The sequence below is a fragment of the Panulirus ornatus genome, chromosome 46 (assembly GCF_036320965.1).
Source record: "Panulirus ornatus isolate Po-2019 chromosome 46, ASM3632096v1, whole genome shotgun sequence".
In the NCBI taxonomy this organism is placed as follows: Eukaryota; Metazoa; Arthropoda; class Malacostraca; order Decapoda; family Palinuridae; genus Panulirus; species Panulirus ornatus.
In genome coordinates, this window is record NC_092269.1 from 39,511,147 (window position 1) to 39,532,934 (window position 21,788).

Sequence of the window (21,788 nt, forward strand, 5' to 3'; positions counted from 1 at the left end):
GAGGATGAAAGGCATCCAAGTAATAGAGTGAATTGGAACAATGTGGTATACCGGGATGGACATGCTGTCAATGGATTGAATTAGGGCATGTGAAGCGTCTGGGGTAAACCATGGAAAGTTTTGTGGGGCCTTGATGTGGAAAGGGAGGTGTGGTTTCTGGGCATTACACATGATAGCAATAGAGTGAGTGTGAACGACTGGCCTTTTTTTGTCTTTTCCTAGTGCTTCCTTGCACAAACGCGCGGTGGGTGGGATGCTATTTCATGTGTTTTGGGGTGGTGATCAGAATGGATGAAGACAGCAAGTATGAATATGTACAAGAGTATATATGTATATACCTGTGTTGAAATGTAAAGCTATGTATATGTGCGTGTGTGGGTGTTTATGTATATACATGTGTATGTGGGTGGGTTGGGACATTCTTTCATCTGTTTCCTTGTGCTACCTTGCTAACGCAGGAGACAGCGATTAAGTAAAATAAATGAATAGATATTAACAAAAATTATGTTAACTCTCCCCATAGCCCCATGCCATTCGCCAACATTCCAGAAGCATGTGGTGGAAGTGCTGGAGAGTTCCTCAGAAGTGGCCACTCCCTTCCTCAATTCTCTCCTCAACCAGCTCAATTGGGCCTTCTCAGAGTTTATTGGAATGTTGCAGGAGGTGAGATGTTAATTTACCTCTTTCTTTTAAGAGGCCCTTATCACTTCAAGTGGTAAGCTAGTCTACCTCAATCTCTTTCTATACCTTGTATAAGTTTATTGTGTGGCCATTGACAACTCAAAGGAGGGCCGTTTTGATGCCTGCTTCTTTCCCAATACATCAAACTTTGGAAGACTCCATTTTCTCATGTCTTTCCCAATGACAATGACTGGGTACATTTCAAAAGACAGGTCTTTCACTTTCTCAGAAATTCTTATATACTTTCTCTTTTCTTTTTCTGTTTCATAATTCTCTTGATATTTCGAGTAAGGCCCAGCCTCGATGTGCACTGTTTTCGTGACTAGAGCCTTGGAAAAGGAAGAAAAAGCATCCTTAAAGCTTAGCTTAGACAGATATCTGTTTATTATATGAATTATGAAAGTGCAAGAGAAATGATGTGAATTTAAATGCCCAGTAACATTGAAATATATTGAAAATGCAAGAAACAGCATTGACGAGTGGAAGTCATAAATATATTGAAAATGCAAGAAACAGCATTGACGAGTGGAAGTCATACAGGAAGATTTGAACAGAAATGAGGATGTATAATGAAAACCAGTACCGAATAAAGAAATATTGGACAGAACATGGCCTAAAACAGGGAAAAAGAGAATAGATAGATATTTTTCTCTAGAAAGAAACGGTGAATGGGAGTATGAATTTAGAAATTTCACATGGCCATGAAACAGAAGGCCAAAGTGGACTGATGACATAAGCCAGTATTAGCAGAAATATGAAGAATGTAAGATTAATCAAATAGAAGAACATGAGGAAATGAGAAACAGAACAATGATTGGCCTGTATTTGCTTGCTACATAACCACATAAGTAAAGCCTTGGCAGAAATGGGAATAGAACAGCTGTGTAAATACATGTGATTGAAGGAACCTTGGAAAATCAGGAATGATCTTGCTTAGAACAAAAAATTAAACAACATACTGAATGAAAGCACAGTGTCCAAAAATTACAAGAGGACATATAAAAGGAATAGTGAATCCATGTAAGATAATATGTATAAATATACAAAGTCTGATTAGTGTAGAATCAAGTTAGATTATGTCAGTATGTCAGTGAATACATTAAGGACAACAGTACTGTCCTAATCATCACTAGGGAAACAAGGTTTAATGTGAAAGTGATAGTTAAAGCAAACTTGTATCAGTTGGAAATATTCACAGTAGATATAACCAAATGCAGACAAGGCAGTATAGCAGTATATGTGCATTTTAAGGAAGGAGAAAAGGAGATAATGAAGATGAGCCACAAAATAAATAATTGTAGTTACCATCCCTGGGGATAGGGGATTAAGAATACTTCCCACGTATTCCCTGCGTGTCGTAGAAGGCGACTAAAAGGGGAGGGAGCAGGGGGCTGGAAATCCTCCCCTCTCTTTTTTTTTTTTTTCCCCAAAAGAAGGAACAGAGGGGGCCAGGTGAGGATATTCCAAAAAAGGCCCAGTCCTCTGTTCTTAACGCTACCTCGCTAACGGGGGAAATGGCGAATAGTTTAAAAGAAAAGAAAGAAAGTTACCATCCCAGCCATAAATGCTGTAGATCTAGTAACATGCAGACCACCAAAAATCAAGCTGAATGACTACAAAGAAATATGAAGAAAATTGAGAAAATTTTCAAGGGAGTAGAGAAATCTGATATGATGATTAAGTGGATGAATGACTTCAAATTCCATTTTACTGAATTACGTGAAGGAGAAACAAATTGGCAGCAAATTAAAACTTGATTGCAGAGTAGTTTTGGTTTCCACAACCTAGATTAAATCAAAATATTTCTATTTCAGTCAGGAGAGGTGAAGGTGATAATGCCTCTTAATTTCATATACATGTGTATCAAATGGATCAAGAGCCTGAAGGGAACAAAGTCTTCCTTTGTATTTCAGTGCTTCCTTTTCATATTGTAGACTATATTGATTCATCTGGTGAGACTGTTATCTCCATTTGCTTTTTCACCTTCATAAACAAAAGTCTAGTACTGCTAATAATTATTGATTAATCTCTATATATTTTTGGTAAAGTATGTCTAATCTTTCAAAATGTTGATTATTGCATGTCCAGATCTTTATTAGTGTGCTGTCTATCTTTGCATCTTTAACTGCACTATAATTGATCTATATCACTTTATGTATGTCATACATCCTACATGGTTAAACCATTTTAGTATCTGATGGTTGTTCTAGCCTTCTGCTGAGAAAATTAACCATCAGACATGACAGGGTATGAGACCAAGATTTTTGTTGCCCAGGCTTCACAGTTACTTCTTTCTTGGTTCTCTAATGGTGGGTAAGACCGAGCTTGCTTTTGCAGAAGCCCCCTGCTGTTAGAGTAGGGCACATTTCCTGTAAACACTTTCCTATCTGTTCATGATAGTATCCCTTCCTGCTAGCTGTTGAGCTGGAGGGAGTAATGGAGGTGTCCTCTGCTTTACTAAATTGTTTCTACCAAAAATAAGAATATGACCACAGATAATCTGTTCATTTACTAGTGCATTTACTGTGGGGTCCTTGGGCATTGGAAGATGATCTTTTTCTAATATATTATTACATTTTATTACGTTAAATCGCTGTCTCCCGCATTAGTGAAGTAGCGCATGGAAACATGAAAGAATGGCCCAACCCACCCACATACACAAGTATATACACACGCACATATACATACCTATACATTTCAACATATACATGCATATACATACACAGACATATACATATATACACATGCACATATTCATACATGCTGCCTTCATCCATTCCCGCCGCCACCCCACCACATGTGAAATGACACCCCCTCCCCCCGTGTGCTCATGGGGTAGCACTAAGAAAGGACAACAGAGGCCACATTTGTCCACACTCAGACTCTAGCTGTCATGTGTAATGCACCGAAACCACAGCACACTTTCCACATCCAGGCCCCACAAAACTCTCCATGGTTTATCCTAGACACTTCACATGTCCTTGTTCAATCCATTGACAGCACGTCGACCCCGGTATAACATATTGTTCCAGTTCACTCTATTCCTTGCATGCCTTTCACCCTACTTTATGTTCAGGCTCTGATCACACAAAATCTTTTTCACTTCATCCTTCCACCTCCAATTTGGTCTCCCACTTCTTGTTCCCTCCACCTCTGACACATATATCCTCTTTGTCAGTCTTTCCTCACTCATTCTCTCCAGTTGACCAAACCATTTCAATACACCCTCTTCTGCTCTCTTAACCACACTCTTTTTTTATTACCACACATCTCTTACCCTTTCATTACTTACTCGATCAAACCACCTCACACCACATATTGTCCTCAAACATCTCACTTCCAACACATCCACCCTCCTCCGCACAACTCTATCTATAGCCCATGCCTCGCAACAATATAAGGTTGGAACCACTATTCCTTCAAACATACCCATTTTTGCATTCCAAAATAATGTTCTCGTCTTCCACACATTCTTCAATGCTCCCAGGACCTTCGCCCCTCCTCCACCGTGTGACTCACTTCTGCTTCCATGGTTTCATCCGCTGCTAAATCCACTCCCAGATATCTAAAGCACTTCACTTCCTCCAGTTTTTCTCCATTCAAACTTACCTCCCAATTGACTTATCCCTCAACCCTACTGAACCTAATAACCTTGCTCTTATTCACATTTACTCTGCTTTCTCCTTTCACACACTTTACCAAACTCAGTTACCAACTTCTGCAGTTTCTCCTCCGAATCAGCCACCAGTGCTGTATCATCAGCGAACAACAACTGACTCACTTCCCAGCCCTCTCATCCTCAACTGACTGTATACTTGCCCCTCTCCAAAATTCTTGCATTCACCTCCCTAACAACCCCATCCATAAACAAATTAAAAACCCATAGAGACATCACGCACCCCTGCCGCAAACTGACATTCACTGGGAACCAACCACTTTCCTCTGTTCCTACTCATACACGTGCCTTACATCTTCAATAAAAGCTTTTCACTGTTTCTAGCAACTTACCTCCGACACCATATACACTTAATACCTTCCACAGGGCATCTCTATCAACTCTATCATATGCCTTCTCCAGATCCATAAATGCTACATATGCATCCATCTGCTTTTCTAAGTATTTCTCACATACATTCTTCAAAGCAGACACCTGATCCACACATCCTTTACCACTTCTGAAACCACACTGCTCTGCCCCAATCTGATGCTCTGTACATGCCTTGACCCTCTCAGTCCATACCCTCCCATATAATTTCCCAGGAATACTCAACAAACTTATATCTGTATAATTTGAACACTCACCTTTATCCTCTTTGCCTTGTACAGTGGCAAATGTATGCATTCCGACAATCCTCAGGCACTTCACCATGAACCATACATATATTGAATATCCTCACCAACCAGTCAACAACACATTCACCCCCTTTTTTGATAAATTCCACAGCAATACCATCCAAACCCCCTGCCTTGCCAGCTTTCATCTTCTGCAAAGCTTTCACTACCTCTTCTCTGTTTACCAAATCATTCTCCTTGACCCTCTCACTTTGCACACCACCTCGACCAAGACACCCTATATCTGCCACTCTATCATCAAACACATTCAATAAACCTTCAAAATACTCACTCCATCTCCCTCTCACTTCACCACTACTTGTTATTACCTCCCCATTTGCCCCTTTCACTGATGTTGTCCAATGCACTGTATTTACCTCCTTCCTGAACATCTTTTTATTCTCCCTAAAATTTGATAATACTCTTACCCCAACTCTCATTTGCCCTCTTTTTCACCTCTTGCACCTTTCTCTTGACCTCCTGCCTCTTTCTTTTATACATCTCCCAATCATTTGCACTATTTTCCTGCAAAAATCATCCAAATGCCTCTCTCTTCTCTTTCACAAACAATCTTACTTCTTCATCCCACCATTCTACCTTTTCTAATCTGCCCTCCTCCCACCTTTCTCATACCACAGGCATCTTTTCTGCAAGCCATCACTGCTTCCCTAAATGCATCTCATTCCTCCCCCATTCCCCTTTATGTCATTTGCTCTCAACTTTTTCCATTCTGCACTCAATCTCTCTTGGTACTTCCTCACACAAGTCTCCTTTTTAAGCTCACTTACTCTCACCACTTTCTTCACCCCAACTTTCTCTCTTCTTTTCTGAAAACCTCTACAAATCTTCACCTTTAGCTCCACAGGATAATAATCAGACATCCCTCCAGTTCCACCTCTCAGCACATTAACATCTAAAAGTCTCTTTCACATGCCTATCAATTAACATGTATTACACACAGAAATGTCCATACATGTACATATACATACATATACATTTATTATCATTATTATTATTATTGTACTTTGTCGCTGTCTCTAGCGTTAGCGAGGAAGCGCAAGGAAACAGACGAAAGAATGGCCCAACCCACCCACATACACATGTATATACATACACAACCACACACATACATATACATACCTATACATCTCAATGCATACATATATATACACACACAGACGTATACATATATACATTTGTACATAATTGATACTGTCTGACCTTATTCATTCACATCACCACCCCGCCACACATAAAAATGACAACCCCCTTCCCCCGCATGTGCGCGAGGTAGCGCTAGGAAAAGACAACAAAGGCCACATTTGTTCACACTCAGTCTCTAGCTGTCATGTATAATGCACCAAAACCACAGCATATACATATCAACATATATACACAGACATGTATACAAAAGTACACATTCATACTTGCTTGCCTTCATCCATTCCTGGTGCCACCCTGCCCTACAGGAAACAGCATTGCTACCCCCATTTCAGCGAGGTAGCACCAGAAAGACAAGACAGAAAAGGCCACGTTCTTTCACACTCCGTCTCTTGCTGTCATGTGTAATGCACCAAAACCACAGATCCCTACTCACATCCAGTCCCCACAGACCTTTCCATGGTTTACCCCAGACGCTTCACATGCCCTGGTTCAGTCCATTGACAACACGTTGACCCCGGTATACCACATCATTCTAATTCACTCTATTTCTTGTACGCCTCTCACCCTTCTGTATGGTCAGGCCGTGATCGCTCAAAATATTTTTCAATACATCCTTCCACCACCAGTTTGGTCTCCCACTTCTCTTCATTCCCTCCACCTATGACACATATATCCTCTTTGTCAATCTTTCTTCACTCATTCTCTCCACATGTCCAAACAATTTCAGCACACCCTCTTTTGCTCTCTCAACCACACTGTTTATTTCCACTCATCTCTCTTACCTTTTCACTACTTACTCGATCAAACCACCTCACACCACATATTGTCCTCAAACATTTCATTTCCAAAACATCTACCCTCCTTTGTACAACCCTATCTGCAGCCCATGCCTTGCAACCATATAACATTGTTGGAACTACTAATCCTTCAAACATGCCCATTTTTGCTCTCTTGAGATAATGTTCTCTCACTCCTTCCACACATTCTTCATCACTTCCAGAACCATAACCCCCTCCCCACCCTGTGACTCACTCCCTCTTCCATGGTTCCATCCACTGCTAAGTCTGCTCCCAGATATCTAAAACACTTCACTTCCTCCAATTTTTCTCCATTCAGACTTACATCCCAATTAACTTTTCCCTCAGTCATAGTTTTGAATTGTTCTTTTAATGTCTTGTTATAGTATACACACTGGTAACTAACTTGCCTGTATGTCTGTAGACTTCATTCTTCTCAGTAGACCTACAAAGTTCCTGGAGGCTCATAGCTGTTATAAGTTCATATTTCATGCTCATTTCAACAGTTTTCATTTCTTTATTGTAATTAACAGGAGTGTATTAAAAATCATCCTTATTCATAATTCAAAATTCACTGTTAGTAGTTAATTTTATGGTTACTTATAAATTGATCCACTTATAGAAGGTAAAAAACTGAATAGGAAAATTCATCCACAGATCCAGAATGCTTCAAACCGTCCTGAGCGTGTATTTATTGATTCAAGACAGCTCCGCATTTGTGCAACCTGTTTTGATTTAGCCTTGGCTCTTCTCCGAGTTTTGGAGATGATAGTACACATTGCACCACAGTTGTTTACAGATTTCTCCAGACCGAATGCTGAACTTCTTTTGTCAAGGTTATGCCAGGTATGTGGTTGTTTATATGCTGCTATCAATCTATCTATATCTCTGACACCTTTTCCAGTTGGAACTCCCTCAAAGGGGTGGCCATGGCAATAGAGTCACCATAGCACGTGAACTCCAGTGCCACTTCTTAGCCTTTAAAGCCTCACCCTTAAGAGGCCAGTGGCAGAGGGCAACTCAAGCACATTGTTTGCTGAGGCTTGTACCTAATGTTCCCACTGACTGATTATGTATAATGCCCCTACCAACTACTTATACCTAATGTTTCTACTTAATGCTCTTGCCTGAATGTTCCTACCTACTACTTCTATCTACTGCTCCTACCATTTTGCCAAAAGGCACTAGCGCATAGTGCTCACTGCAGGAAAAACTAGGGTTATGGAGAATGAGCTGTGAGTTAAGTGTTATTGTGACATGTATGACAAGGAGAGATTATATGTTTTTGGACAGAATGCCAGTAGTCCGCGTGTTAAGTGAGGCAGAAAGAAAAGACAGCTACCTGGGTCAGAGGAGTGCAACTTGACAGCCATTGAAGTGCTGGCTCCTTAAGCAGTTGTCACTAACCCTCCTGATACCCAGGCGGGTAGTACTGGACACAGTGGAACAAAGATTCTTCCAGTATAATTTCACTTCCACATACTTCACACTCAATTTTTTACAACAGCACTTGACCCTTCTCATTCATACTGTACTATACACTGAAGTAAAAACAAAAGGTTTACCCCTGCCTCTCACTTAAGCAACCTTTACTCACAGATACCCCCAACACAAGCAAATGCAACACTGACAAAATAAGAACTCACTGAATTAACTCAACAAGCACCAGACAACTACCCCCACAACTAAGTCTTAAATACCAACCCACCAGAAACTATGGACATGCAGTACATCATTGCTATTCAAATTAAAGGTTTTTGGAAAGGCATTCATAGTGTTTTATATATATATAGGGATAGGGGAGAAAGAATACTTCCCACGCATTCCTCACGTGTCGTTGAAGGCGACTAAAGGGGACAGGAGCGGGGGGCTAGAAACACTTCCCTCCTTGTATTTTAACTTTCTAAAAGGGGAAACAGAAGAAGGAGTCACGCGGGGAATGCTCATCCTCCTCGAAGGCTCAGATTGGGGTGTCTGAATGTGTGTGGATGTAACCAAGATGACAAAAAAGGAGAGATAGGTAGTATGTTTGAGGAAAGGAACCTGGATGTTTTGGCTCTGAGTGAAACGAAGCTCAAGGGTAAAGGGGAAGAGTGGTTTGGGAATGTCTTGGGAATAAAGTCAGGGGTTAGTGAGAGGACAAGAGCAAGGGAAGGAGTAGCACTACTCCTGAAACAGGAGTGTTGGGAGTATGTGATAGAGTGTAAGAAAGTAAATTCTAGATTGATATGGGTAAAACTGAAAGTGGATGGAGAGAGATGGGTGATTATTGGTGCATATGCACCTAGGCATGAGAAGAAAGATCATGAGAGGCAAATGTTTTGGGAGCAGCTGAATGAGTGTGTTAGTGGTTTTGATGCATGAGACCAGGTTATAGTGATGGGTGATTTGAATGCAAAGGTGAGTAATGTGGCAGTTGAGGGAATAATTGGTATACATGGGGTGTTCAGTGTTGTAAATGGAAATGGTGAAGAGCTTGTAGATTTATGTGCTGAAAAAGGACTGGTGATTGGGAATACCTGGTTTAAAAAGAGAGATATACATAAGTATACGTATGTAAGTAGGAGAGATGTAAGAGAGTGTTATTGGATTACGTGTTAATTGATAGGCGCGCGAAAGAGAGACTTGTGGATGTTAATGTGCTGAGAGGTGCAACTCAAGGGATGTCTGATCATTATCTTGTGGAGGCGAAGGTGAAGATTTGTAGAGGTTTTCAGAAAAGAAGAGATAATGTTGGGGTGAAGAGAATGGTAAGAGTAAGTGAGCTTGGGAAGGAGACTTGTGTGAGGAAGTACCAGGAGAGACTGAGTACAGAATGGAAAAAGGTGAGAGCAAAGGAGGTAATGTGAGTGGGGGAGGAATGAGATGTATTTAGGGAAGCAGTGATGGATTGCGCAAAAGATGCTTGTGGCATGAGAAGCATGGGAGGTGGGTTGATTAAAAAGGGTAGTGAGTGGTGGGATGAAGAAGTAAGATTATCAGTGAAAGAGAAGAGAGAGGCATTTGGACGATTTTTGCAGGGAAAAAAATGCAAATGAGTGGGAGATGTATAAAAGAAAGAGGCAGGAGGTCAAGAGAAAGGTGCCAGTGGTGAAAAAGAGGGCAAATGAGAGTTGGGGTAAGAGAGTATCATTAGATTTTAGAGAGAATAAAAAGATGTTTTGGAAGGAGGTAAATAAAGTACGTAAGACAAGGGAGCAAATGGGAACTTCAGTGAATGGGGCTAATGGGGAGGTTAAAACAAGTAGTGGTGATGTGAGAAGGAGATGGAGTGAGTATTTTGAAGGTTTGTTGAATGTGTTTGATGATAGAGTGGCAGATATAGGGTGTTTTGTTTGAGGTGGTACCACGTGCAAAGTGAGAGGGTTAGGGAAAATGATTTGGTAAACAGAGAAGAGGTAGTAAAAGCTTTGCGGAAGATGAAAGCCAGCAAGGCAGCAGGTTTGGATGGTATTGCAGAGGAATTTATTAAAAAAGGGGGTGACTATATTGTTGACTGGTTGGTAAGGTTATTCAATGTATGTATGATTCATGGTGAGGGTGCTGAGGATTGGCGGAATGCTTGCATAGTGCCATTGTACAAAGGCAAAGGGGACAAAGGTGAGTGCTCAAATTACAGAGGTATAATTTTGTTGAGTACTCCTTGGAAATTATATGGAAGGGTATTGATTGAGAGGGTGAAGGCATGTACAGAGCATCAGATTGGGGAAGAGCAGTGTGGTTTCAGAGGTGGTAGAGGATGTGTGGATCAGGTGTTTGCTTTGAAGAATGTATGTGAGAGATACTTAGAAAAGCAAATGGATTGTTATGTAGCATTTATGGATCTGGAAAAGGCATATGATAGAGTTGATAGAAATGCTCTGTGGAAGGTATTAAGAATATATGGTGTGGGAGTCAAGTTTTTAGAAGCAGTGAAAAGTTTTTATCGAGGATGTAAGGCATGTGTACGTGTAGGAAGAGAAGAAAGTGATTGATTCTCAGTGAATGTAGGTTTGCGGCAGGGGTGTGTGATGTCTCCATGGTTGTTCAATTTGTTTATGGATGGGGTTGTTAGGGAGGTGAATGCAAGAGTTTTGGAAAGAGGGGCAAGTATGCAGTCTGTTGTGGATGAGAGAGCTTGGGAAGTGAGTCAGTTGTTATTCGCTGATGATACAGCGCTGGTTGCTAATTCATGTGAGAAACTGCAGAAGCTGGTGATTGAGTTTGGTAAAGTGTGTGAAAGAAGAAAGCTGAGAGTAAATGTGAATAAGAGCAAGGTTATTAGGTACAGTAGGGTTGAGGGACAAGTCAGTTGAAAGGTAAGTTTGAATGGAGAAAAACTGAAGGAAGTAAAGTGTTTTAGATATCTGCGAGTGGATTTGGCAGCGGATGGAACCATGGAAGCGGAAGTGAATCATAGGGTGGGGAAGGGGGCCGCGAAAGTTCTGGGAGCGTTGAAGAATGTGTGGAAGTCGAGGACATTATCTTGGAAAGCAAAAATGGGTATGTTTGAAGGAATAGTGGTTCCAACAATGTTATATGATTGCGAGGTGTGGGCTGTAGAGTTGTGCGGAGGAGGGTGGATGTGCTGGAAATGAGATGTTTGAGGACAATATGTGGTGTGAGGTGGTTTGATCGAGTAAGTAATAATAGGATAAGAGAGATGTGCGGTAATAAAAAGAGTGTGGTTGAGAGAGAAGAGGGTGTTTTGAAATGGTTTGGTCACATGGAGAGAATGAATGAGGAAAGATTGACCAAGAGGATATATGTGTCAGATGTGGACGGAACAAGGAGAAGTGGGAGACCAAATTGGAGGTGGAAAGATGGAGTGAAAAAGATTTTGAGTGATTGGGGCCTGAACATGCAGGAGGGTGAAAGGCGTGCAAGGAATAGAGTGAATTGGAACGATGTGGTATACTGGTGTCGACGTGCTGTCGATGGATTGAACCAGGGCATGTGAAGCGTCTGGGGTAAAACCATGGAAAGTTCTGTGGGGCCAGGATGTTGAAAGGGAGTTGTGGTTTTGGTGCATTGTTACATGACAGCTAGAGACTGAGTGTGAATGAATGTGGCCTTTGTTGTCTTTTCCTAGCACTACCTCGCACACGAGGGGGGAAGGGGGTTTTTATTTCATGTGTGGTGGGGTTGTTATGGGAATGAATAAAGGCAGACAGTATGTATTATGTACACGTGTATTTATGTATATGTCTGTGTGTGTATATATATGTATATGTTGAGATATTATCCCTGGGGGTAGGGGAGAAAGAATGCTTGCCACGTATTCCCTGCATGTCTTAGAAGGCAAGTAAAAGGGAAGGGAGCGAGGGGCTGGAAATCGTCCCGTCATTTTTTTTAATTTTCCAAAAGAAGGAACAGAGAAGGGGGCCAGGTGAGGATATTCCCCTCAAGGGCCCAGTCCTCTGTTCTTAACGCTACCTCGCTAATGCGGGAAATGGCAAATAGTATGAAAAGAAATAGAAAATGTTGAGATGTATAGATATGTATATTGGCATGTGTGGACGTGTATGTATATCCATGTGTATGTGGGTGGGTTGGGCCATTCTTTCATCCGTTTCCTTGCGCTACCTCGCTAATGCGGGAGACAGCGACAAAGCAAAAAATATATAGTGATACACTCTTTATAAGGTTAGGTTTAAGTTTAATTTTCTTTTATGTGCCAATTTGTGGTTTTGGCTGTTGTTACATAACTCGTTATTCTTTAAATAGGCACTGAGCACAAGCAGTGTTTCTCATTTCAAGGTTTGGCCTGTTGCGATAAAGGAGAAGGGCTTTCATTGAGAGCACCCTGACTCATAATACAACTTCAGTCCAATTCATTCTGTTCCATGCATACCTCTTGCTCTTCTGAATATTCAGACCCAGCCAAAGCTTCCTTCACTCCATCTTTCCAGTTCCTTTCTTTTTAGAGTACCCCTCAATGACATCCATATGACATTGTCGGAACAGATATAACTTTAAACATACACACTTTTGTCTTAATTGACATAATTCAACATAATTCAACATATTCCACAGTGCCCCCAGGGTCTTAACCTTGTCATCTGCTCATTGATCAATAGATTTTGCCCTCTGTTTTCCATATGTTTTCAGCTTACATGTCCCTTCTCAGGCACCTAAAGCTCTAGTTTTAAAAACTTTTTTTATTATTTGACTCATCCATGTAGCATGTGTCAGCTTTGATAAGGGCTATGTGATGTTTTCGATGATTATTTGAGGTAGAGAAGCGTTTCATAATGTGATTATATTTTAATATACACATATAATTAATCCCTTTGCATTTATGGGGTATCTTTAAACAAGAAGAAGCATTAAGAGACTTCCAAGATTATATGAAGGGTAGAGGCATTTCATTGTGTGATATAACAATTGTGAAGCAAAATGTTTTTTAGGCAAAAAATACTCTGAACTATTACCTCCAAATTTTGGTATTTTCCTGGGCATAATAGATATGTTTCAAAACCCCAGTAGAAGGACTTTTTCATGCTGAATATGAATTTGGAGTTGATAGAATGTTTAGGGTATATTAAAGCTTATAAATAGATGATGACATTTCAAAAAGCTTTGTTTTTATTTGCCTCCTCCTTATTCGGTGTGTGTTGGCTACAAGAAGCATTATGAAATGTTTTCTATGGTTATTATCAATTTATATAGAAAAAGAGACAAGTTGCATTTGTTAGTTAAGAAAATAAAAAGTTTCAGTGCTTACCAGTAGCAGGAAATTGATGACCACATTCCCATTGTGCATCACTAAGTATGGCTTGCTGAATACTGTGTGGCCAAGCTGGTGGTGTAGTTACCCAAACAGGCAATTCTTGAGAACAGAAACAGGTAATGATTGCAGGAGAGAGGATAAGAGTATTTGATGTTATGGACTGTGTCCAAATTATAGTGACCCAAAGAAGCTTCATTCATATTTATGTATTAGATGCTGAAGAAATTTTTTTTACCTGTGCATTTATAGAAATTATGAATAATTAGTTGAATTTTGTTTGAAAATTTGTTTGTCGATCTGTATTGTTTAATGTTTAGCTATGAATTATGAATTGGACAAATCATAACTAAATAATTTTTTTCACAGCTGTTGTGTCAAGTTCTGAACCGTGTGAGTGGGTGGTCTGGATGCTTTGGCCATGTTGTAGGCTTAGAGATCCCAGGCTTAGAAACCATTCACCATTATCCCATACTCACCGCTGTTACTGGAATTCTTGTGACCCTTATCAAACATGATCTTGTCCAAGGTAAGACACTGAGGGTTCGTTGCGCTACCTCGCTGATGCAAGAAATAGCGATTATGTATATTGAATAAATACGTATACACTTATACATATACACTATCCCTGGGAATAGGGGAGAAAGAATCGTAGAAGGCGACTAAAGGGGACGGGAGCGGGGGGCTAGAAACCCTCCCCTCCTTGTATTTTAACTTTCTAAAAGGGGAAACAGAAGGAGTCACGCAGGGAGTACTCATCCTCCTCGAAGGCTCAGATTGGGGTGTCTAAATGTGTGTGGATATAACCAAGATGAGAAAAAAAGAAAGATAGGTAGTATGTTTGAGGAAACAAACCTGGATGTTCTGGCTCTGAGTGAAACGAAGCTCAAGGGTAAAGGGGAAGAGTGGTTTGGGAATGTCTTGGGAGTAAAGTCAGGGGTTGGTGAGAGGACAAGAGCAAGGGAAGGAGTAGCACTACTCCTGAAACAAGAGTGGTGGAAGTATGTGATAGAGTGTAAGAAAGTAAACTCTAGATTGATATGGGTAAAACTGAAAGTGGATGGAGAGAGATGGGTGATTATTGGTGCATATGCACCTGCACATGAGAAGAAAGATCATGAGAGGCAAGTGTTTTGGGAGCAGCTGAGTGAGTGTGTTAGTAGTTTTGATGCACAAGACTGGGTTATAGTGATGGGTGATTTGAATGCAAAGGTGAGTAATGTGGCAGTTGAGGGAATAATTGGTGTACATGGGGTGTTCAGTGTTGTAAATGGAAATGGTGAAGAGCTTGTAGATTTATGTGCTGAAAAAGGACTGGTGATTGGGAATACCTGGCTTAAAAAGAGAGATATACATAAGTATACGTATATATGTAGGAAAGATGGCCAGAGAGCATTGTTGGATTACGTGTTAATTGATTGGTGTTCGAGAGAGACTTATGGATGTTAATGTGCTGAGAGGTGCAACTGGAGGGATGTCTGATCATTATTTTGTGGAGGCAAAGGTGAAGATTTGTAGAGGTTTTCAGAAAAGAAGAGAGAATGTTGGGGTGAAGAGAATGGTGAGAGTAAGTGAGCTTGGGAAGGAGACTTGTGTGAGGAAGTACCAGGAGAGACTGAATACAGAATGGAAAAAGGTGAGAACAAAGGACATAAGGGGAGTGGGGGAGGAATGGGATGTATTTAGGGAAGCAGTGATGGCTTGTGCAAAATATGCTTGTGGCATGAGAAGCGTGGGAGGTGGGCAGATTAGAAAGGGTAGTGAGTGGTGGGATGAAGAAGTAAGATTGTTAGTGAAAGAGAAGAGAGAGGCATTTGGACAATTTTTGCAGGGAAATAATGCAAATGACTGGGAGATGTATAAGAGAAAGAAGCAGGAGGTCAAGAGAAGGTGCAAGAGGTGAAAAAGAGGGCAAACGAGAGTTCGGGTGAGAGAGTATCATTAGATTTTAGGGAGAATAAAAAGATGTTTTTGAAGGATTCAAATAAAATGCGTAAGACAAGGGAACAAATGGGAACATCAGTGATGGCGGCTAATGGGGAGGTGATAACAAGTAGTGGTGATGTGAGAAGGAGTGAGTATTTTGAAGGTTACTTGAATGTTTTTGATGAAAGAGTGGCAGACATAGGGTGTTTTGGTCGAGGTGGTGTGCAAAGTGAGAGGGTTAGGGAGAATGATTTGGTATACAGAGAAGAGGTAGTAAAGTAAAAGCTTTGCGGAAGATGAAAGCTGGCAAGGCAGCGGGTTTGGATGGTATTGCAGTGGAATTTATTAAAAAAGGGGGTGACTGTGTTGTTGACTGGTTGGTAAGGTTATTTAATGTATGTATGACTCATGGTGAGGTGCCTGAGGATTGGCAGAATGCTTGCATAGTGCCATTGTACAAAGGCAAAGGGGATAAAGGTGAGTGCTCAAATTACAGAGGTATAAGTTTGTTGAGTATTCCTGGGAAATTATATGGGAGGGTATTGATTGAGAGGGTGAAGGCATGTACAGAGCATCTGATCGGGGAAGAGCAGTGTGGTTTCAGAAGTGGTTGAGGATGTGTGGATCAGGTGTTTGCTTTGAAGAATGTATGGGAGAAATACTCAGAAAAGCAAATGGATTTGTATGTAGCATTTATGGATCTGGAGAAGGCATATGATAGAGTTGATAGAAATGCTCTGTGGAAGGTATTAAGAATATATGGTGTGGGAAGCAAGTTGTTAGAAGCATTGAAAAGTTGTTATCGAGGATGTAAGGCATGTGTACGAGTAGGAAGAGAGGAAAGTGTTGTTAGGGAGGTGAATGCAAGAGTGTTGGAGAGAAGGGCAAGTATGCAGTCTGTTGTGGATAAGAGAGCTTGGGAAGTGAGTCAGTTGTTGTTCGCTGATGATACTGCACTGGTGGCTGATTCGTGTGAGAAACTGCAGAAGCTGGTGATTGAGTTTGGTAAAGTGTGTGAAAGAAGAAAGCTGAGAGCAAATGTGAATAAGAGCAAGGTTATTAGGTACAGTAGGGTTGAGGGACAAGTTAATTGGGAGGTAAGTTTGAATGGAGAAAAACTGGAGGAAGTAAAGTGTTTTAGATATCTGGGAGTGGATTTAGGAGCGGATGGAACCATGGAAGCGGAAGCGAGTCATAGGGTGGGGGAGGGGGTGAAAGTTCTGGGCGCGTTGAAAAATGTGTGGAAGGTGAGAACATTATCTTGGAAAGCAAAAATGGGTATGTTTGAATGAATAGTGGTTCTGACAATGTTATATGGTTGTGAGGCATGGACTATAGATAGAGTTGTGCGGAGAAGGGTGGATGTGCTGGAAATGAGATGTTTGAGGACAGTATGTGGTGTGAGGTGGTTTGATCGAGTAAGTAATGAAAGGGTAAGAGAGAGGTGTGGTAATAAAAAGAGTGTGGTTGAGAGGGTGTTTTGAAATGGTTTGTTCACATGGAGAGAATGAGTTAGGAAAGATTGACAAAAAGGATATATGTGTCAGAGGTGGAGAGAACGAGGAGAAGTGGGAGACCAAATTGGAGGTGGAAAGATGGAGTGAAAAAGATTTTGAGAGATCAGGACCTGAACATGCAGGAGGGTGAAAGGCTCGCAAGGAATAGAGTGAATTGGAACAATGTGGTATACCGTGGTCGACATGCTGTCAGTGAATTGAACCAGGGCATGTGAAGCATCTTAGGTAAACCATGGAAAGTTTTGTGGGGCCTGGATGTGGAAAGGGAGCTGTGGTTTTGGTGCATTATACATGACAGCTAGAGACTGAGTGTGAATGAATGTGGCCTTTTTTGTCTTTTCCTAGTGCTACTTCGCGTACATGCGGGGGGAGGGGGTAGTAATTTCATGTATGTTGCGGTGGCGATGGGAATGAATAAAGGCAGACAGTATGTATTATGTACATATGTATATATGTATATGTCTGTATGTGTATATATATGTATACATTGAGATGTATAGGTATGTATATTTGCGTGTGTGGATGTGTAGGTATATACATGTGTATGTGGGTGGGTTGGGCCATTTTTTCATCTGTTTCCTTGCGCTACCTTGCTAACACGGGAGACAGCGACAGAGCAAAATAAAAAAGAAATAAAAAATTCAATATGCATACATATATATACACAGACATATACATATATACATGTGTACATATTCATACTTGCTGCCTTCATCCATTGCCGTCGCCACCCCGCCACTCATGAAATAGAGTCTACCCTCCCTCCAGCGAGGTAGCACCATGAAAAGCCAAAAAAGGCCACATTCGTTCACACTCAGTCTCTAGCTGTCATGTGTAATGCATCGAAACCATAGCTTCCTTTCCACATCCAGGTCCCAAAGACCTTTCCATGGTTTACCCCATGGAAATGTTTTTTTTCTAATTTTTCCAAAAGAAGGAACAGAGAAGGGGGCCAGGTGAGGATGTTCCCTCAGAGGCCCAGTCCTCTGTTCTTAACGCTACCTTGCTGATGCGGGAAATGGCGAATAGTTTGAAAAAAAAAATGTGTGTGTGTGTTGGCGTTTATGTATATACATGTATATGTGGGTGGGTTGGGCTATTCCTCATTTGTTTCCTTGTGCTACCTCGCTAATGCTGGACATGGCGAATAAGTATGATAAAAAATAAATCACTGTTTAAGGGTTAATGTTGGTATTAGCAATGGAAATGTATGTTTTAAAGATATTTGATTAAGATAATCATTATTCCATTCATTAAATCTAAATCCATCCATCCTTGAACATCTTACAACTTTCTTTTACAGTAAACCTCAAGGCCCAAGTAGCAACAAGGACATTGTTGAATGAACCTAGTTTCCAGTTAAATTCCATGTATCAGCTGCTAGGTGGGCAGGATGTCATGAAGGCCACATCAGCCATGGCAGATGCAGGGGCATGTGCTTTATCATCATCACCAGCATCAGATAAAACTAATCCTACAACAGAGGAAGGCTCTAGTGACTTAGAATGTTTACTGTTACCAACACTTCCAAGAGGATCTGATTCCCATGCAACCACCAATTCTTCAACTAGTAAATTTTCATTAAGAAATTGTGAGTACCCTATAACCTGCATTGAATAGAATTTTTGTAGTGGCATATTTTTAGGATGCCCTTACATTATGCAGTAATTTTTGTTGTTCTGTCACTCTTACGAGATGATAAATGTTTCTGATGTAAAACTATTGGTAATCATCTTTGTTTGTCACTAAAACACTTGAAATTACCGCACGACTCATTTGGTATTCATGAAAATACTCAATGAGTACCTCATGCACCTGGCAGCAGTGTTGTGTAAATGTGAAGAGTGGGCAGCACTTATAAAGAGTGACCTATCAGGTGGAGTGATATGATATACTAATTTATCATAGAATTTTTTTTTCCAGAGTGCATGTAAAATTATTGCATTTACTTCAGTATTGTTTAACTATTAACATTTGATTGCTTTTTCAACATCATTTCAGACCCAGATAATGTAAATAGTGAGGAGTTAAGTCAGGTGGAACGTGTCATAATGCATCTGGAAAGATGTGTTGAGAGTCGTGGAGAGCCTACCTCTGGAGCTGATGAAGATTCCTTATGTACAATATGTTATGCATATCCTGCATCTGCAGTGTTTCAGCCCTGCACACACTCATCCTGCAGGTTAGAAGCAACTGGGAATCGAAATCTGATTAACTTAGATTGTATATTTCAGTAACATCTTGTCTCACTGAGAACACACAAACATACTCATGGTGTACTTTACTTAAATTAGCCACAAAGAACCTCACCCCTAGACTGGAAAGTCACAAAAATTCTATATAAAATCCATCTAGAAACAGGTGCCTACCCACCCCACACTCATACTGATCAGTGTGATTAAATCTTTAAAGAAATCACCTTTTAACTGGCCCTGTCAACTTGAGCTTTCATGTACAACACTTTGGCTTAGTTGTAGTCCAAGCATTAACAGATGTATTCATCTACTACTGACTATACAACAAAAATCCATAACATCTGGAAACTTGCCAGCATAATACCTTTCCTAAAGCCCTCTAAACCACCCAGCTTCCCCTCCCCCTACCATTGTTTTCACCTCTGTCTTCAGCATCCAGACTGAAAAACTTATTGATAGCAGAATCAAGCAAATTGTCCCAATCTCATTGTATACACATTTTGGCTACAGACTCACAACACTACACACAGACCTTATCAGCATATCCCTGATAGCTTTAACTAACCAAATCCCCTGTCTTGCACAAAATCGACATCAACAAAGCATGTGACAGTGTCTCATAACACATTCTTACATAAAAGATATTAACACCCCCCCTCCCCCAAAAAAAAAAAAAACAGTAACAAAAAGTGGTTGGCCAATTTCATAGTCAGCCACCCTGTAAAAACACTTAAACTCTTCATTGGAGATACTAAGGAGAGGTAGGTAGAGAGATGTGAGGGATTATTGAATAAGAGATGTGGCAGTAAGAGGAGTATTTATAAGAGAGCTGAAGAGGGTGTGCAGAAATGGATTCGATATATGGATAGGAGATAGAATGAAAGATGCTTTGAAGGCTCGGGGTGCAAGACCTGAAGGGGATAGAGTGAATTGAAGCCGAGTGGTTTACATGTTATGCCTGCAACATGCAGTCTTTGGGCTGAACCTGGGCATGTGAAGTGTTCAGGGCAAACCATGGAAAGGTTACTGGGACCTGATTTTGGAGAGGGTTTTCTAGTTTCAGTGCATTATAATTGTGAGGCCATTTTTTCATCTGTTTAGTGCTGCCTCACTAATATGGGAAATGGTTATGTATGAAAAATGTACATATGAATGAATGAATAAAGAATTGGGTTGTTTGCAACTGGATATGCTTTTGCATTTTAAGTCTTGCTTTGCTGACAGTTACCCAAGCCATTTGGGGATGATAGATTCAAGTCATCTTTGCCTTTGCTTGGCATATGCTCATTAGTCAGTTAATGAGAAGAAGGTAGGATATCTTATAGGTTTTTATTTGTGCTGCTAAGAAAATGTTTTTATATTTTATTTATTACTCAAGTACAGAAAGAAATTTCATGTAATTCAAAACTAATTTTTTACTGTTCTATTGCGGTACTGTAAGTCCATTGTTACTTTATCTTTTGTTTATGTATTTATATATGTATAGGGCTGGCCCCTTTTGGTGGCCTGAGTCTCTTTTGGGGATTCCCCTCCCCCATCAAGCTCCCTTTTAAATCACAAGCTCTAGGTGGGCCCAGGGCACACCCCTGGACGAATTTGAGAAATTAGGATGTTTGAGGCACCATTTCCTACTTTTTAAAGCTGCCATATTATGGTCGACTCTAGAGGGCACCTTAGCTGTGGGAGCCCTACAATCTGAACATATAGAGGGCATAGGAGGGGCCAGCCCTGCTTGTTTAACATGGAATTTAAGCATCGCTTAAGTTACTGGCACTGCTGTCATTGTCTCATTGGTGTCCTTCCACAGTTTGCACATATCACAGGTATTTTTTAGCACTCCTTACTTATGTTACTTAACTTTAGCAGATGAAATTTAAGCACCAACAGTTTTTAACATAATGCTTTTCTCCTTAGGGCCTGTGTGACACAGCATTTGATGAACAGATCTGACTGTTTCTTTTGCAAAACAACCATACAGGTGGTTACTGACCAGAGCACTGGAACAGTTGTCTACCAGGCTCAGGCTTTGGACAAAACCACAGACCAGACAGCTCCAGGAATGAAGGGTCCTCACAACTAGTTTATTGCCAGCATAAGAAGCAGTCTTGTTATACTAAGGACTATAGCTTCACTCAAAACCTGTGAATATGATGATAAAATCATATGAGTGTGAAAGTACTTAGATTAATATAGAGATGTCTCAAAGCTTAGCCAGATGGCAGGATAAGCAGTTTGGGTACTTATTTGCAGTCTTGAGTCATTGATAATAGTACTTACTGACAGTTGTATAACCCATCAACACATGGAAACATCCTTTGCACTAGTGGGTTCAAGACTGAATTACTATTCTAAATTTGAGTGCCTGAAAGTTCGTCTGTTTACTTATTTGTCTTGTAAGGTGTCTTTATATTTTATGAAAAACTGAAGGAACTTTTCCCCAAGCCAAAATCTTTTTTCTTAATTGGCT

General features: G+C 40.6%; 1 protein-coding gene across 1 annotated transcript in view; it reads left to right on the forward strand.

Annotated features, from left to right (window-relative positions):
• The window catches only part of LOC139763272 (E3 ubiquitin-protein ligase RNF123-like), an 88,604-nt gene extending 67,063 nt beyond the window's left edge, over nt 1-21,541 (forward strand). Inside the window, exons 20-25 of the mRNA XM_071689215.1 lie at nt 524-663; nt 7,632-7,820; nt 14,053-14,212; nt 18,430-18,717; nt 19,128-19,308; nt 21,236-21,541. Of these exons, the coding sequence (XP_071545316.1) occupies nt 524-663; nt 7,632-7,820; nt 14,053-14,212; nt 18,430-18,717; nt 19,128-19,308; nt 21,236-21,401 (1,124 nt within the window). The 3' untranslated portion in view covers nt 21,402-21,541. The remainder of the gene's footprint in view (nt 1-523; nt 664-7,631; nt 7,821-14,052; nt 14,213-18,429; nt 18,718-19,127; nt 19,309-21,235) is intronic.
• Nucleotides 21,542-21,788: the final 247 nt, after the last annotated feature.